Source organism: Ruditapes philippinarum, unplaced genomic scaffold (assembly GCF_026571515.1).
Source record: "Ruditapes philippinarum isolate M1 unplaced genomic scaffold, ASM2657151v2 ctg1133_1_1_1_1, whole genome shotgun sequence".
Taxonomy (NCBI): Eukaryota; Metazoa; Mollusca; class Bivalvia; order Venerida; family Veneridae; genus Ruditapes; species Ruditapes philippinarum.
This window is the reverse complement of record NW_026855123.1, coordinates 127,420-147,532: the sequence shown is the minus strand read 5'-3', so window position 1 is coordinate 147,532 and position 20,113 is coordinate 127,420. Positions and strand designations below refer to the sequence as shown.

The 20,113-nt window shown below is 31.8% G+C and overlaps 1 protein-coding gene across 1 annotated transcript; it reads right to left on the bottom strand.

Moving 5' to 3' along the window:
* Nucleotides 1–10,076: 10,076 nt before the first annotated feature.
* Nucleotides 10,077–12,151, bottom strand: LOC132742159 (uncharacterized). The gene is made up of 2 exons (XM_060730489.1): nt 11,935–12,151; nt 10,077–10,437 (listed from the first exon to the last, which is right to left on the bottom strand). The coding sequence occupies exons 1-2, from the start codon at nt 12,002–12,004 to the stop codon at nt 10,121–10,123; spliced, it is 387 nt and encodes a 128-aa protein (XP_060586472.1). The 5' UTR covers nt 12,005–12,151; the 3' UTR covers nt 10,077–10,120.
* Nucleotides 12,152–20,113: the final 7,962 nt, after the last annotated feature.

Genomic DNA, 20,113 nt, shown 5'->3' with positions numbered 1-20,113 from the left:
TTATGCTGCTTATAAGACCCTGTTTAAGCAAGTTTATGTTGTTTGTAATTTATTCTTTACAACTAAATCTACAGGGCATGTATTACATTTATTGTAATTAATCAATTATTAAGAATAAGCACCTAGTGCTTTCGTAAAGATCCATTGCGTGTGTAATGATTGAAATATTTGTATGTTGTAGTCTGACGGTATAATATATATAATAAATATGTTTTAACTGAACTAACATCAACATTATTTTTTAAAAGTTTTTTTTTTCTCGCTAGATTTGTGTCACGAAATACTAATTCCGAAAATAAGACGGACATTTAACATTATGCTGATTTTTTTAAGTAGGGTTTTAACGGTTTAGCAATATTTTTGCGCATGCGATATCTGCGCTTATATGCAAATATGCAAACACATTATTTTCATATACATGTATGAGTATTTGGAACTACACATGCACATTTGTTAAATATCTTTTTAAACTATAGGCAGAAAAAATATATAATTTAATTGAAACATGAACTGTAAAGTAGCAATGATCTTAAAGAAAGTGAAAGTCATGCCGGTGTGATATGCGATAGAATGGTTTACATTTCTCGGTGCCTTATATTACATAACCAATTTAAAGAACGGCATTAGCAGTGCAAAGCGCACAGTATTCTTTCCCCTCGGTACCATAGATTCATATTCTGCCCGAACAATTGAACAGCGGATTTGAAGTGATGCATAATTTCAGCTTAATATGGTGTTTCGTGAAAAAGCATTCTCAATTTTATGCCATTTGATTATTGTAACCAGCTATATGTCACATTGACAATGTCTTGTGATTTCGGATGTACAATGACACAAGTGAGGAACTATTACACGAGAAATGGAGTGTTTATCTAGTATATACAAATGCTTCCGACGAACTCCGTGACAGTTATCACAAGAACTCCTGACAAGTTATCATAAGAACTCCATCCCTCGTGAAGCGTTACAGAACCTCCCATATCAAGGGGCAGGACGTGAAGTGGTTGCACACTTGGTTCAAGCGAGCGAATTGGTTGCAAACTTGACAAAATGGCGAACTCGGGGTGATTTTTTTAAACGTGTACACGATTTTTTGCCAGGCAAGTGGGTTTCTTTGTTACTTTGAAGTTCATTAGTATGTCTATTCCATAATGCAATATATATGCCACACTCGGTTAAAGGTCTCAGCATCCTAGATTCTGTTTTGACGAAGTTATTGAAGATAATTTTTTATAAACTGATCATGTAGATATTTTGAGATTTGACATGTGACTGTTTTGGTCGGTTTTTCTCCTAATTTATTCGAATTTGTAAGTTTTGAACTGCATTTAACAATAACAAAATATGTTTCTGTCAATGCTGTACAAATGGTTTAGTTCGCAAGTCCGAAGATAACGTTCAATACACAAAAATATCTTGTTCAAGCACATTTTGGTTGCAGACTTATACTTCACGCATTTTTGGTTGCAAACTTATTCTTATTTTATTGAAATCCATAGTAAAACTTTGCAAAAGGAGTGTAGAAGGTTATATTTATTAACCTATTTTCAATGGCAATTATTGACATTTATGTTCTGTTACTTGTTTTTTTATACATGTTATTGTTACAACAATTATGCAGTTTATGTTTCAAATTACATGGTGTCAGTTCAATACAATAATCATCAGTAAATGCCTGCAAAAAATAATAGCATATATAGACAAATATTTATTGATACTTTAATTCTAAAATATGTCATCATATGTAAAATGCAAATGAAAACTAGATACAAACCAAACGTATGTGAGAGTTCTGATGTATGTAAATGCATTATTTTCATCATAAACGTAAGGACATGTGCACACATACGATGTTACTCGGCAAAATTTCCAAAGTTTATCAAAACCACAAGAAATGTTAATTTGTTTGTTTCGTATGTAAAGATCAGAAGTTGCTTTAGACATAAAGTATGTAAAAATACTTAAAATATTTTTACAAACCAAAAGTTAAAATGACATGCTTGTTTACAATATTTCGGATTTGATGTACATCATATGTCAATGGGTATTCTAAAGATGATTTTGATTATTAGATCATAATATAACTGATATATGATTGGTTATTTACAATTGACTGATACGTGACAAAACTACTTAAAGTCATTGTTCCGAGTTAGGGAATTAGGAAGATGTTTCGATTGGTCAATAAAAAGGAACAAAAAAGAAACATGCGAATTGTTGACATATGGATAATGCCCTTGTGTCAATGTTAATATAGTTTATTACTACCATATAATCAAAATTATTTCAAATCTAAAAAACGAACAATAATGAAAGTTGTTTGTTGCTGATTTGTTTTTCTTTTCCTTTACAGTAAATCATGCCAAGACATAAAAAAGTTCTAAGACTTTGTAACAAGAAAAAAAGAACATCGAGGAGAAAATATGAAGAAGATAAACACAACTATATTCCATTTAAAAAACAGTGCACCATTTCAACACCTAATTTCATCAAGTGCAAATTCTCTCTAAAAAGGCACATGACCTTTTCTCCGTCTAAAACTCCCAAAAGAAAATGTACCATAAAGTACTTTCGGAAGACTACTAGTATCTTAAAATCAGTTAATATTGACAAAGGCACACAGCCCTCAAATTCAAGAAGAATGTTGGAATTTGAAAATGAAGCACATTCATGTCTGTTAAAAAATTCAAAATTAGACAATGCTCAACAAGACGCTAACTTTTCATTTATAGATGATGGAAATGACACATGCACCCCTCCAGAAAATGAGATCGAGCAAACAAAATCTCTTTTAACACGATTGGTTAAAGATGGAAAATTTTCAACATCATGTACATGTACTATGACTGGCATAGTTTTGGTATTTGCGTAACGATATTTATGAAACTAATACTGTTTACAGTGGTTTTATATATAATGATGCAACTTTTTCGATGCAAAATGGTGATAGTATTACATTATGACTGATGTGATCGTATATGAATGTTCATGTCAAATCGATATTGATAAATAGAATAGCGTGGCAAGCATACCTTTCTTTGCTATTGTAATATCATCGGTATATCGGTATAAATTACACGTATTTTGCTGCTATTGACACAAACATGCAGAGCTATATGACTTACAAATTTGTTTTTTGTAAACATATATGTAAATATCTAACACTGTGATTAACATCATCGTGTGCACATCTGATTTTTTTTCCTGTGATTAAAATACACATCTTTTACTTTGGTATATGATTGATTAAAATTGAAATTTATGCTACGATTAAGACAAATATTTGAAATTGTTTTGACATTAAGATACATGAATTATACTTTGAGCACATACATTCCCTTTGTATTCTGATTAACATTCATGTAGATAACTATTAGTCACAATAATATACATATACTGTACTTTGTATACATGTTTTTGAGTTTGTGCTATGATTAACATAAAGGCATTTGAGTTTGTGTTTTAATTTACATAGCTTTAATTAATGTACATGTTTTTACTTTGCGCCATGTTTAACATGCAAGTTTAATTTAAGCTTAGTGCTTTGATTAAAATACATAATTATGGCTTTGAAATATGATAAACATTAGAAAAGTCAATTTGACTTGATGCTGTGATTTACAAACATGTTTCCGACTTTGCTTATTTGATATAAGGTTAATGATCTTTCTGCATTTATTGACAAAGGTACATTGGACTTTTTTACTAACAATTAATGAGTAATATTCAATAAGAGCTATACCTTATGTTTTATTTGTAACTATTGTAACTGGCCAAATAGGCATTGTTTTTTTTCTGGCCTAGTAGGAATGGTTGTAATTGTTGTTTTTTTCTGGCCTAGTAGGAATGGATGTAATTGTTGTTTTTTTCTGGTCTAGTAGGAATGGTTGTAATTGTTGTTTTTTTCTGGCCTGGTAGGAATGGTTGTAATTGTTGTTTTTTTCTGGCCTAGTAGGAATGGATGTAATTGTTGTTTTTTTCTGGTCTAGTAGGAATGGTTGTAATTGTTGCTAAACAGCCATGGAATTTTATTAAATCCGTCTACCTTACTACGCAATATTTGAGACCATTTTGAAATTATTTTTTTACGTAGTAGACATGAATTATGCTATGTTGGAACTATTTACATAAATAAAAGGCAGAAACTCACTGTGTCTTACTTGTCATAAGGACTCTTACATGTACCTATAGACTCTACATGATGTAATCGATATAATCGTCATTCTATGTTTGGTTCCATTTTCTAAGTCACACGGTCGTATAAGTCATATGACCAGCTTCTAAGCAATTCTTCGTTGCAGAAGGACTTAAATTACCAACTTTACTTTATTAATTAGGCCATATATTTATCTATTGGCATTACCACGAAATGATTTTGACGGGAATAGAATTATCATCGGATAAAGCACATAAATAATACAAATAAAAGAATATTTGTTTCTCAGTTTAATCAGTGTAATACTCATCGTATCAGAATATAAACATGAATCATGAAAATGCGACTTGCGATTTTCTGTCATGAATGACATAAAGAATACAAACAAAAAGAGCGTGTTTGTTAAACACAAATGCCCCGGCTTAGATTCGTTACAGTAACACTATTTCAGAAAATGTTTACCCATTCAATAAGTTGTTGACAGAAAAAATGCCGAAATAATTGTAAACACAGTTATAAAATATAACTTGACGAGTGATTGCGTTTTATAATTGTGAAAAAATATAAGTTGGCAAGTCATTGCTATGATTTGTGATGAAGATGAAAAATATTCAACTATATCAAATATATATACATATATTCAAGACTTTTCTTTGAACCCAGTGACCCCAACTCCATCCAAACTTAAAGGGCTACCTTAGGTGTGTTTCTGTTAAACATGACACACTTATAAAAATACAAAGGTTTAGGTATCTACCTACCAAATATGAAAGATATCTTTAAAATGAAGTAATTAGAAGAAATTTAAGATAAACCTAACTTGCCCGAATAGGTTAACCATACCAGAGCCTATTTTCAAAGTGATAAGAAGGACAATAACTGGGGAAAATGGATGCCACAGTTATAATACTTGGCAATATCATGCACTTTGTATTGATACCCAAGTGTGGAAATATAAAGATATTAATATACGACTTTAGATATATGCAACTTGCCGATTAAGGTTAATAATATTCATTTTCAAAGTGCGAAAAAGAGCAATAACTTGGTAAAAATGGAAGCCTTAGCTATGTAACTTGCCCAGGTCATGTACTTTGTATAGATTGTGTAAATTATGCATGAAGACAATGGTAAAGGTAGAGCTTAAGAAAAAACAAACTTGACGTATAAGGTTAACCTTGTACGGACAGACAGATGGACGGACGGTTCAATTACTATATGCCATGGGGCATAAAAATAAAAAATATATGAAAGACATATAATCAGCTCCTGTGATAATTGTCTATAAATCATTTTTCTGTATTTAGGTCTTCAAGGTTTACTTATCCCTTTTCTCTTCCACTACGCATGCCTTCAAGTGAAGTCGTAGGCACTTTTTCCAATGGAATGATTTTCCACAAACATGGCAGGTATATTTTGGAGGTTCATGTATTTTCAAATGTTGCTTCAGAAGTCTTCCAGCTTTAAACGACTTTCCACATTTTTTACAAGTACTCAAATTTCCGGTAAATGGTGCTTTTGATGAATTACACTGTTTCGTATGTCTAACCAAGCTGCTTTTGTAAGAAAACTCATGACCACAATAACAACATTGAAATGTGCGGGGAGTATCTAAATGAGATTTTAAATGAACTTTGAAGCACCGCTCGGTTTTTAAGGTTTTCCCACAAGTTGAGCAATTATAAGGCGAAATGTCTGCGTGGATACTCCTTTCATGTTGTTTAAGCAAACAGGGTTTAATGAAACCTTTACCACAAACCGAACAGAGGTGTTTAAACGGGAGGTGCAGTTTCATATGTTCATTTAAAGAATGTTTGTTGGTAAACTCTTTCTTACAAGTGTCACATGTGTATGATGTTGAATCATGTGATGCCAGATGACGTGTTAAACCAAATCTAGATCGAAACGATTTCTCACATATTCCACAACGAAGGAGAGATTCGTCGTCAGAAACATCCATTCTTGAACTTTGCATCATCAGTATGAAAAAGACAAAAATATATTGAATAAACATGTTGAAATTTTGTTAAACATGTTGTGCTGAAATAGCCTTTTGAAAATTTACTTTGGATTTTCATTTCATGAAATAAACATTAATGATTCTAATGATAATTAAATGATAGTGTTTATTCCTATACCTGTATATATTTCTAGAACTTCGTCAGACTCACTATTTTCACCATGTGTTTACTATTTATGAATGCAGAATGTTTTTAATATTTCATGGGGAATTTTATTAAAATTCATACAAACTCACAATTTAACACATTTCAAGTTGAACTTCAATTTAGCATATTGTGTTATATATCTATTTGAAAGACCCTGTGCTAGGATATATCTGCACGCATGCACAATTTGTATATATGTGTGTGTCTTATTAGATGAACGGGTATAATTGCCTAATTATTGCTAATTATTTTAAAAAATGATTAGTTATTCCTCGCTAAAATATGGTTGCCACATTAATGACAAAAAAGTTTTGCAACCAAAAATGCGTGAAGTATAAGTCTGCAACCAAAATGTGCTTGAACAAGATATTTTGTGTATTGAACGTTATCTTCGGACTTGCGAACTAAAACCATTTGTACAGCATTGACAGAAACATATTTTGTTATTGTTAAATGCAGTTCAAAACTTACAAATTCGAATAAATTAGGAGAAAAACCGACCAAAACAGTCACATGTCAAATCTCAAAATATCTACATGATCAGTTTATATCTTCAATAACTTCGTCAAAACAGAATCTAGGATGCTGAGACCTTTAACCGAGTGTGGCATATATATTGCATTATGGAATAGACATACTAATGAACTTCAAAGTAACAAAGAAACCCACTTGCCTGGCAAAAAATCGTGTACACGTTTAAAAAAATCACCCCGAGTTCGCCATTTTGTCAAGTTTGCAACCAATTCGCTCGCTTGAACAAAGTGCGCAACCACTTCACGTCCTGCCCCTTGCATATGAATAACTCCCGTTAGACTTGCATGTACCATCTTTAACTGGTCGAGCTGATCGGTACTGTGACGGTTTACGCTTTTGAGCAAAGATCGAAAGTGGATGAGTTCGTGTATGTTGGTTCCGAGGTAAACTTTAATAGTCCTTTTATAAACGAATTATACTTTATCACTATATCTTTACGGTAACATAAAAGGGACATAGGCAACCTTTTGTTTACTTGTTAGATATGCACGCGATAGCAAGTATGTGCTCACGCGATAGTATTATTTTGCCGCGTGGCAGCTATTACACGTAATAGGTATAACGTACTTGTACGCACGTAAAACATATTGCGTGGTCATGTAGTGGCTTTTGCGTGCTTACATTATAGCTATCGTATGCCAAGATCTTGCCATAATGGTTCTAAAGTACACTAAATTGTGTTACTTTACGCAATAACATAGGTATAAGTGTAGAATATTTGGTACAGAGTGATGAAATCTTGTGATGGAAAAAACAGGGTCTTTACTATATTTCGATAATTTTAGTTTCGGCTTTTTTGTTGCAAAAATAAGTCTTCTCAAAATGGAGAAAAACATGGCAAGCTAGTGTAATGTTAACGATACAAAATTGACTTTTACATTTTGAACTTCGCGCTGGTAAATAATATTTTGTTTCTTTCATCCGTATATTTATATTCAAATTTCCCTGCCTTCTATTCATCATCTTGAGTATTTTTGCGCACCAATTTTCGACTAAAAATTTCCGTCTGGTACCCGCCCAATATACTAATGACGTAGAGTCAAAATATGGGGTATTTGATTGGTAAAAAACGGCACAGAATCTACACTGACCAATGAAAAATCTCGAGTTTATGCGGCAATCAAATACCTTAGATCTGAATTTGAGCTCAAAGAATTTCTTTTTTAAACCTCGTACCTAGCTATTTGAGTTTTCTAACAGAGAACAAATTAGCAAGTTAGCACCGGAGGGGTTTACGACATCGAGTTTATGGTTTTAGAGTCCATACATGGAACTAATGACCTTCGCAAAAGGATCGGTATATACTGTTAATTGAAACCACAAAGCTTTATTAATAATTGTAAAATAAGTCTCAAGCGAAATCTATTATTGTAATTTTGTTTCAGTGTGTAATCCTCAAAAATTAACTTGCTAATTAAATATTCCTGAAATATACAGTGTAAACAAATCGGAAGAATGTTATGAAAAGCAAGTTTTAAATCACAGTGATTACCTCCCTTGGCAGAATTGTAATCACTGCCTTCAAAGACGTCACATGATGATGAAAGTCACATGACGTAACGTCGAAATTCAAATGTAAATATCGACCGTTACAAAGAAAATCTAACGTTATTGTTCTCTTTCTGTTTTATTTTTTACTTTTAGTGCCTACGTTCCATATAGTTTATTAAAAAATTATCGAAAGTATACAAAATAACGAAAAATAAATTCAAAAGCTAAAAAATATAAAATATCAAAATATCGTCTCGGTAGAAAATAATCTCATAATTTTTAAAATTATTTCTAAATATTCATATTATTTAAGAAATAATATATCCCAAACTGTGATTTTATTGCTCAATAACATCACTGTTTGGAGTTCGGATGCGGGGAATTATATCACGAGGGCGTAGCCCGAGTGATATAATGATGCGCATCCGAACGACAAACAGTGATGTTATCAAGCAATAAAATCATCGATTTGGATATATTATTTCGATTCTAACACGACATCAACAAATAAATGCTGCCGTACATGATAATTAGCTAAATTGCGTCTGATTTGTTTCCGTACTTATTGTCAGCGCGTCACATTTTTAGTGGTTACGTCACGTGTATAATGATTACGTCACATGTCTAAATATAGAACGTCAAACAGTGATTTTATTGCATAATAACACACACTTTCGGTTCTTCTATGTTCAATAGGGAAAAATGCGGGTCGTGTTAGAATTATTTATTTATTTATTCATAAACATTGTGAAATAAATGAGAGAAAACTTATCTGATAGATAAAAGCAGTAGATAAAACAATTTTTGAAAAAATATAGTATATCAGAAATTCTGATATATTGGGACCTTGGTGGCAGAGATCTACGCCGAAGAATTAAGGGGAGATCACTGTGTGGAGATTGGGGGCTGCGGTGTATTATTAACCGGAAGTTGGGGGGCTGCGGTGTATTATTAACCGGAAGTAAACGCAGACTGGTCGGGTTGGGAGGGGGTGTAAAAGGCAAATACTGCTGTCATATAGTCATTGCAAGTTATTGCAAGGGTTAAAAATATCTGGTACATATTTTTTACGTAACAAAAACTGGTATTTCGATTGAAAAAAAAATAAAGTCGAATATTTTTTTGATACTTTGTCTGAAACAAAACGATAAAAACGAATGTAATAAGAACAATTGTCACGACCTTTTCTTCGTCACTTTTTTCCTTACATAATTTATGTACTTATGTATCTTTTCTTAGATTGTAACATCAAATGAATGAAGTACAAAGACAATTTAAAGGCCCATTATGAACGAAAAAAATCCTTTATTTTTATTTCTCAAAAGTTTTTTTATTTTAGTGTGCTTTTATATGTTACTCATTGGCCAATTACCTGGACCATGTTTTCTTTTTCTGTAGCTTTTTTGGCAATTTAATAGTACAGTTATATATAATTGTATCAAAATGTAGTATTTTGCATGGAAGTCAAAATACTACTGTGTACTTTATGACAAATAATTTCGCATTTGACATTTCTTTCTTCAGGAACATACTCTAAAGCTAGTACTTTCTTAAGAAGTGGAAGTTTTTTTCGTTTCTGATGCATAATGTGCCTTTAATATAAACATTCTTGTTAGGGTAATTCCGGGGTAAATATGGACATTGGGTAAATCCGGACCGTTTTTAAAGTACCCCGGTAGATTGAAAAACGAACAAAATTAAAACAAAAATGAAGCAATAATACGTCGTATTTTTTTAAAATTTTATTTTGTAGTAAACATGTTTTATCTTTTTACCGATGACACAAAGATTTACACTGGATGAAGTTCATTCTGCCTTGACCGTTTAGACATTTGTGAATGCATCGGCCGAGACCGCGTTTTACAAACGATATGGGGGCGTTTTCTTGTTGAACTTCAGCACTGTCATCCTCTACCATACCGTACGGATCATCTTCGGTGCTGGTCGACAAACAAGCCAGCGTTTGTCTAAGAACGTTTTCGCATTTCCTGACTTCGTACACGATGACGTCATTGTCGGGCAGACATTCGACCAATCGGTAAAGATGGGCGGAGCAATGAGACAGTCGGCTTATAACGTTATCTGATCCTGAAATTTAAATATTCATATTTTTATATTTTTTTTTTCAAATATGCGCATCAATGTTTATGTTTATCAGAATCGTAATATACATGAGTCATTGAGTCATTTTATACATGACATTTTCATATGTGTTGAAATATTTAACCTTCTCAGCAACTGCTTTTACATTTGTTCGTCATATTATTATTTTGCATTATGTTGTTCTCAAGCGCAGGTTACATTATATTATATAAGAAATAAAAACTTTAAAAATACTTCATATTGAATAATACATTTTTGTAAATGAAAATTTTCGAAGATTCTGAAATGTATGTAATTCAGATGTATGATATATAATAGAAGTGTATGTTAAATACTGAATTTATTCGAACGAGTTGAATAAAATTGTATTATGCGAGCCTCTGGCGCGCATAATGTTATTTTATTCAATAAGTTCAATAAATTCAGTAATGAACCTACACAAATATAAAATTCTATTTTTCAAATGTCCAAAATAAGACTGTTTAAAGTGAAAAAGAATCTTTATTTCATTGACGCGCCTATAGTGTAAGGATAACATTGAGCACGTCTTTAAACTGCTTGTATAACGCAATTGACATCAAGTCAAAATAAATGCACAGCCGTGTATAAACCATTTATACGGAGTTGCAAAAGCGGCACGGGTATATGCTAAACAAATTTTACGTTTTATTTTTTAAATATTGGAACAACTACAAGGAAAACGTGTATGAATGTTATAAAAGATAAAGTTCATCAGTGTTTAGCTTAAAGCGCAAACGCACAAACAAATTTGCTTATTTATATAAACATGTGCATGAAAAATATCCCGCTTACAAAGATAAGATAGAAATAAGCAAGTATCCTGCTGTCACAGACAAGATAGACATTAGTCCCTATCCCGCTACTACAGACAAGATAGAAATAAGCCAAAACCCGCTAGCAAATAGCAAATATAAAAGATAGAAATAAGTTCCAATCCCGTAACCAAAGAGAAGATGGAAATTAGCCAATATTAGGTTGTCACAGACAAGATAGACATTAGTTCCTATCCCGCTACTACAGACAAGATAGAAATTAGCTCCCTTTCCCGCTGCCACAGACAAAAGAAATAAATCGCTTTCCCCTTACCACAGACAAGATAGAAATAAGACCCAGTGCCGTCGCCGTAGTTAATATAGTAAAGCGGAACTATAGTTTTGATATTCCTACAATTCTCTTATATCAAGGTACGATTATATATAAAAAGGAACAGTAAAACTAAGAATATTCACATTTCTTGAAATTTAGTTCCTGTTCTTGCTATGTATACAATTATTGACGAATTACGGATATTTTAAGAGACAGTGCATGTTTTCGATTTTATTTTATTTATTTAATTTTATTTTTTTGAATAATTAAAAAAAAATGTAAATCATGTACATGTGATCACTAAATAAGTTTTAGTGTTGCAAATTCTATCTGATATATTATATTGTTATATAATTAAATATAAAAGTTATGTACCTGTCTGAAACATAGCCGACGAGCAGCCGACGAACACGGAAATGAACAGCAGCACGTGAAGTCCCTTCATTGTCGTCTGCTTCAAGATGTCTTCTGCGCAAGTTTGTAAGAACCAGTGGAATCAAGAGTGAATGATATCAAGATGTTTGCCCTTTATATATGCAAGTAGTAGACGAAGTTTGGTTACTGTTGCTAATTGGTTGACGTTTTTACTTCCACTATACCTTGTTGAAACCCCTGATTTTATGGGAAAAAATTATAGTTTATTTAAAATTTATTTTTTCATCGGAAAATAATATATTTAATTTCAGAATATTTAAAAAAGTTTATTTATTACAATGAAAAAACCAAATTTATAAATTTTACTGCTTTTATGGAAAATTATATTATAAAAGCCCAAAAAAACTCTTTTTTTTTTCAAATGACAAAACCCGAAAAGAATATTTTTATATTAAAATTATTAATAAAACATATAAATTTTTTTAGAATTTTTCTAAGATAATTTCTATATTGTTGTGTGACTGAGAAAACTTTTGTTTTAAACTTTTAAAAATTTTTTTTGGAAAGAAATCTAAAAGATAATTAGGAAAAAAACCCCAAAAAACCCAAAAAAACAAAAAAAAAACAACAAACGTTTTCGCACAAAAATGACGTTGGACATGACTATCTTTTTCACCAGAGAAATTGTGCTTATTTTGATAGTCTTTTGACAATAATTTGTTAGTAGAAGCAGTGACAGGTATAGTCACAATCATCATCATTATAATCAACATCAGCATGACTATTACCGTTATAATTATCATCATCATTATGATCATCACTTGTAATTACCATCATCACCATTATCATTGTTGTCGTCGTTGTCATTATCATCATCATCATCATCATCATCATCATTATCATCATCATCATTATTATTATTATCAACAATGAATATTACCATAACAATTATTATAATCATCAGCATCATTATTCACCATTATAATTAGTTTTATCATCATCATGAATGTTTACATATCATCATTATCATCATTGTTATCATTGTCATTATAATCATCATCATCATCATCATAAGAGTTTTTTTATTATCATTTTCATTATTAGTATTGACATTATTATCATCATCATCATTTTTATTATTATTATCATCATCATTATCATCATTATTGACTGTCACATTATCATCGTTATTTTTTATTATTATCATAAGACCGAAGTTATTGATCATGTTCGAGCCTATCCTGTTGTTGCTTGCCATCAATCATGTTTCCTTTGCATGAATGTTTATTTACTCAAAGCAAAATTTCTCGAGATAAAATCTATGTTTCTTTATGCACCACATAGTCACGTTCACTACTTGTGATCCTCGTTATAGGTACATATGTATTAGCGTTTGTTACAACTCTTTTAGAAAGCTACCAACTGAACTCCAGGTTATTTGACAAAATACATCGTTAGGAGTGCCGCTTTAATGTTATTTTTCTTCGTTGTGGTCAATGCGAATCATTTTGTTTTTTCCCCATAAACATATAGACTTGAAACTGTCCTCAGTGTTCATAATTGATAAAATCCGAATATCATTTTAACGTTTTTTATATGTTACCTAAATAATCTGATCTCCTCGGCTATTATGCTTTGCAATTTAGACCTCTGACAAAATAACATTTTGTTTGTTTATGAAATGATGTCAGTAGTTGTAGATTGTTATTTATTGTTTTCCATCAATGTGACTGGGGTTAATTATAATTGAAAAAGTCAGAGAAGAAGGTAGCACAAAGAGAAGTACTCAAAATACTGAGGGATACGTCATTGCGAACGCGAACGAACACGAGCGAATTACGTTGGTGTGCCAATCGGAACATCCTTGGATATTATCTACAATCGAAGTCATACGGAAGGGTCGAAAAGTTGCGATTTGTTGGTGTGCATTCGTGCGTTACGTACGAGGCCTCTTACCCGAAGTATACGGAAAGAGCCGTTCATTAACGATTCGTTACTAGAGTATTCATATAAACAAAGAAATAGAAGGAAAAATTATATAGCTTCCTATGTCATTCATTGCTGTGCTAAAAACTAAATGCGGCCGTAGGCTAAGCAACCGCAGATTCCAGTACCGGAAGAACAAATCTAGTTTTAGAAACGTACTTTTTACCTTTTGGTCCTAAATTTTGTGCAACTGGCTTTTTGTTTGGACTTAAAATTGCAATACAGTTATTTTGTCGGACTTTGCATTCGTGTTGTTAGGCAAATGTATCAAAATATGTTTTTGCTGCCATCATTGACTGGAAGTTGCAAAACAAACAAAACCAATACATGACGTTATGTATATCTTTGAAAATAGTTGACCAATCAGAGAAAGTAAGCTTTTATCAGCATATTATGTCCATATATAGTAATTCAATTTTCTTGGCCAATTCAATGCCGGAACAACTAATGTCTATTATGTAAGACCCAAAGAAAGAATATCTGTTTATTACAATTAACAAGTATTAAAACAACTAATTCAAACGTTTTCTGCTAAACGCATAATCGGCAAATTTTTAAGCATAGACGAATTTTTTATGCTTATATATGTATACGTATATATAACACATGTAAATGATTAATTGACTCGAAAAAATGAGAAGATATATATAATACTGTAATGATAAATCTTTATCTAACGATCATTTTTATCCCCAGCGCAGTTAATGGAACATTATAACATCTATAATACACCTACAGCAGCCACGGTAGAAACACTCAAATCAATTGTCACGATACTATACTGGTTTTAAAGGCATTCAATTCAGTCATTAATCATATATATAATACAATATGTGTACAAAATTTTCAAATCTTTACTTTTGTAAATATATTTAATCAGTTCCCACACAATCTTTGCTGAATAGAAGGAGCGTTGTATTCACAAGCAGACGATATCTGAAGAAATGATATCTTCCAAGGTCGTTGGGAATTTCGAATCATTTTTTTGACTCTTTGACAATATAATCCATGATTCAAAGGATGCAAATTAATGTGTGAATGAAAGATTTGAGGCAAGAAAAGAACGGACTACATTTTGTGATTCGGTTTCAAAAAAAGAAGACGGACTACATTTTGTTATTCGGTTATATAGAAGCACGACTTAACCAAATAGAATAAAGGGTCGCGTCGCTATAAAGTCATTATTTTTTAAAGTTAATTAAGTTTGTTACTATATTATATATAATCCGTCTACAGTACTCAGAAACATATAAACTGGATTCGGAACACCTCGGCTATTATTCGTAATAACCTCGGACTTAACACAAATTCAAAGTAGTTCTCCCACATGGTTTTTAGATGTAAAACAAAAATCAGACAGTGATAACGAATGCATATGTTTGACATCCAAAGGCAAAATAAAGTCTCTTTTTTGGGTAAAATTACGATTGAAAATATGTTTGACAATCAGAATGCCCATTGATGTGCAATTACAAACAAATCCAAATTCATATACATGTATCTTTGACTGTTACCTATACACTTTCCAATTTCAATTATATGGGCATAATGTCACTTTAAAATATTACAAAGGCTCGAAACATTAAAAAAAAATGTAAAAATATACGTCTCAATTAGCATGATGACAATTTAAACATCAACATTGTAAAAAATCTTTTGCTTAACGAAAGGTTAAAAAAGAACAAGTTAAACTAATCTTTTATTTATGTTTGTTCCTGTAGCAGTATAGATAATTGTTTTTGAACCATATATGATATGTTAGAACGAATTTTTTAAATATAAATAATGAATTTGCGTTGACCATCATTCGACAAAATTTAATGTTTTTCTTTTAAAGATGTTTTTTTTACTAAGAACGTGGTGCTTTTTTAAAATTTGAATTTCTATCTTTTCATATAAACATTTTGTTTACCATGATATGACTTACTACAAATATTTCAATTTAATTGCACAGAAAAATAGAATAAGATTCGTCAACTTACCTTTTACTGTAAGGCACTTTCTCCTCTATAGCGTTATTCTAGTGAACCGTCCCAAACCGAGTTATGCGATGTATACTTCTACATTTGCGCATGCGCAGCGTTAACTTTTCACAATTTACATCATCGACATAAAACACCAAATGGCAAACTCTGGAAATAAAATGTTACAAAATAGAATCGCATTAACGTTTCAAATACACTTGTTCAAAGGAGTCACGAAATGGGCATCTATTTACGAGATTTCGGAATCACTGAGGCGTACCCGATTCTTTTCGTACCATTGACGCTGCGCGATTAGTAAAATTTGTAATTAGCCATCAATTAACAGATCAATTAGGCTAATAAAGCTATTGTAAAAGCTTTTTCATCACGTGACTAACAATCATTTGATGTTAGGAAATGAAATAAAATATAAAAGCGTTGACGTGGGTGTTAGTGGCAGCAGACGATAAAACAACATGTTTCCAAACACGCGAACCGGAGCTTACTTGTTTTTCCTATTATCTACATGGAACAAGTTAGCAGAAGGAGTAAATGTAAAACATACAAAAATTACGTTTTTATTATAAGCAATAATTTGTTAGAAGAATGCAGAAGTGTACATGACCTGATATGACCTCGTTAATTGAGGACTTTTTCATAAACTTGACCCAGCTAAGTCGATGCAATGCTATTCTAAAACAAGTGTTTGCATTTTGTGAACGCTTTCACAAAAACATATTTACAAATTCAAATTATAGATGCTAACAACAACAACGACAAATGGCAAGAAAATTGCGCTCTTACATCAACTGACCTCACTGCTTTTACTACTATCTATGACAGTACGTCCAAACAATCATTATCGCTTTGGCACCATATCTATTATACCTCATATAGAGGATATTCAAGTTTGTTTCTATTAATACTGGATTTATTCTCATCTATCGGTATGAAATATAATTATTTTCATGTCACAAGATGAAAATAAATGCTGTATACATAGAAAAACTTGAATTTTCTGTTTATTGTATACATTTTTCTCTCTTTGATATTACAATTTGAATACCACTTAAATTTCGTGCATTGGCAGAATTTACAGGAAAGTAGTCCGGCTTGACACCAGTGAAAAAAAAACAACGGAAAATATGTTAAACTGCAGTGAAAAATAATTTTTTACAGTGAAAATACAGAAAATGAGAACATTTCTCAATACTAGTAAGTATATAATAACAATGTTTTTTTATCATACTCGAAAGTCAGTTATTTACTGAATTATTGAGAATTTGTCTAAAAACAGCTTTTGTGTGTATAGCGAAGTTATTCCATTCAAACTTCAAATAAAATTAAATAGATGAATGCATTTTTATTACGGATTACTTAGAGCGTTAGTTCGTAATATGTAATACGCTACATCGTGTCTGCGTCATATATTAATAACGTTAGTGTCGCGTTTTTTGTCTTCGTTGTCAATGGGTCCAAGAGGGTGTTGGATAAGACACGTTTAACTGTAATACAGGAATATTACCAATGGAATGTAAAAGACCCACCTGAAATTATGCCACATTTGAAATATGAAGGCCAGGCGTCTTTTAAGGAACTTAACTGAGGTCTAAATGCCTAAAAATTAATTTCTTACATTGATCAACAGGAACACAGAAAGATAAAAAAACGTACTCAGAATCAATAGAAAATCAAATCATAGTGTTATATTAGTCCGATTTGAGTGAAAAGCGTTGAAACGCTTTCAAATTTTAGATGATCTTTGACACAGTTAGAATAATCATTCTGGAGAAAAAGAAGCAAATGGAACATTTATCTTGAAAATTATTTCCAGTCTTGTCATGTAAAAAACAACAGTGGAGTCCCTTTAATACTATGAAAATGTAAATGGATAGAATGGAAGATATGTTGGTATTCTTTATACAACATTTAAAATCTAGTCGAAATTCAAATTTTAAAGGGTGATTAAAATGATGATGATGATGTTGATGATGATGATGATGATGACGATAAAGATCATCATCATCACCACCACCATAACCATCACCTTACTATCCAGTACATGCTCAAATAGAATTTGTCCTTGGCATTTTGCAGACGACTTTATAACGACGAGAACAAATATCTGAAATCCGTTTCTATTTCACACTTTTAGATTTAGTCCATTCCATACACAAAAAATCAAGTCACATTTATACAATAATTATGTCATGGCCAATTTATGAAGCCAAAAATGAAAAAAAAGCTTATATCTGATTAGCTCTAAATAGAAAAAGCCTACTCAATGGCTTATAATAGCGTGTGGCAGCGCCAAGTCTAACAATACCTATTACCTTTGGCGCATGTAGTCGCCGCTATTGTTTCGTATAATCGGCTTTAATATTTAACCCAAGTCTTTAATTATCTAATGGAAAACGATCAGATTAGTTATTATTTTTAAACGTCCATAACGTAGTTTAAGACGTCTGCATTTCTTTAATACTCGTAAAAATATAGATTTCCAGGAGCGGATTTACGGTCACGTGTTGTAATACACCATTTGTGTTAAAAGCAATACTTTAAAAAAAAAGGCAGAAGTAAAATATTGAAAAGTTGCCAAATACTAGTACACATAGACGGAAAATGTTATGTCGAACATGTGGTGAAAAGGTATATGGACGAACCCAGCACTCACTCCCATCACCCCCAAAATGAAGCATAAGATGTAGACGAAATGTGACCTGTTAGTTTATATATGCCAACAAAGCAAAGCCCCCTTTAGTTACATGGCGTATTTATGGCAAAATAACAATATATTTTAGGTGTCGAATTATTCGCCATGTTCAAAAAATTCTAAAACACGAAACTACGGTCAACGGCTAATTTGTCACGATTTTGTGGGGTTTTTTTTCGGTTGTCCCCCCCCCCCCCCCCACATTTTCTACGGTCATACAGAAAATATAATTCGGGACATCTCGCCGATTAACTATAATCATCTTGGAGTGAAAGTGATACAACCACATTCACATCAATTTTGAATTAAAATTCTTGTTCAAAAACTACACACAACGCTTAACATAAATGGAAAAGAATATATGCATTAAGTTGCACGTTTTATTAATATTCTTAACTCAGGGCGCCATGTTAAACAGCTTGATACAGTGACAACCCGGTAGTTTTCTTAGCAAAACAGTGAAATGACTAGCACACGAAAAGCATGACGAGGCCAAATTCTTTATACGAAAAAAAATAATAAAAATAAAGAAAAGCTAAATTATTAAATTAAATGTTCGTGCAAAATAGCATCAATGCACTCTTTCTTTTGTGCATGCATTCACATCTACAATAGCCCTCGGACTTATGTCCCTCGCTTTGCGGATTTACCCTCAAATAAAACGGTACGTTTTGAATATCCGGAGATGCATAATGTGTATATTTATAATATTATTAATGATTGAAAACTGTCTGACAATTAGAATTAGTTTTAGATTTTCACTTGACCAAATCCGAAACTGTGTTAACAGGAATGTTATTCATACTTCCGGATTGTTAAAGTCATAACAATATTTAGAAAAATAATTTTAGTACATTTCTTTTTTTAAATTTACATATAAATATAAATCGACTTCAACACGGTATACTGAAATAAAACATTTTCTGCTTGAAACATTAACTATAACCGATTTTGCCTCGCTGACTTTCCCGAATCTGGCGGCATAACAATGAAAATCACGTAGTCTTCACTTTAAAAGGACTCCGCTGAGAAATTGTTTTTGGCATGGTGGAACTTGTAATAGTTTTTCGAATTTTTTTGTCTTGATAAATAACTTATGTGCATATTTTCATTTTCATCCCCTCATCCTGTTTTTTTCCAATTTTACATGTTTATTGTACAAAAAGACCTAAGCTAGCGTTGCAACGTTTTTAGCTCAAATCGGGCCATTCGGAACTGCCTCGGCTGTTGTCCTTATCCAAAGACTCACGGTAAAAGGCCGAGTAGTTGAGATTGAAATCGGGCTAAAAATCGCACAAAAAAATCAAGTTTTAATTTAATTCTGAGTATATTTCTTTATTATCTTTTGCAGATTTTCCATTTTAGGTGATTCCCTTGATCTGTATAGGAGTTCACATCTGACATTTTAAGGCTTGAAACGCAGCTGTTCTCCTTTAATTTCAGACACCTTCTTTTTCACAAATATAGCTTTATTCAAAGATAATATTTGTAAGGTTGTCTAAAAGGTCGCCTTGAA

What these genes read in the sequence shown, in the direction of transcription:
- LOC132742159 (XM_060730489.1), bottom strand. Translation starts at nt 12,004, where the DNA reads ATGAAGGGACTTCACGTGCTGCTGTTCATTTCCGTGTTCGTCGGCTGC. An exon ending in GTCGGCTATGTTTCAGACAG is followed by an intron (nt 10,438 to 11,934) that starts GTACATAACTTT and finishes TTTAAATTTCAG; the next exon opens with GATCAGATAACGTTATAAGC.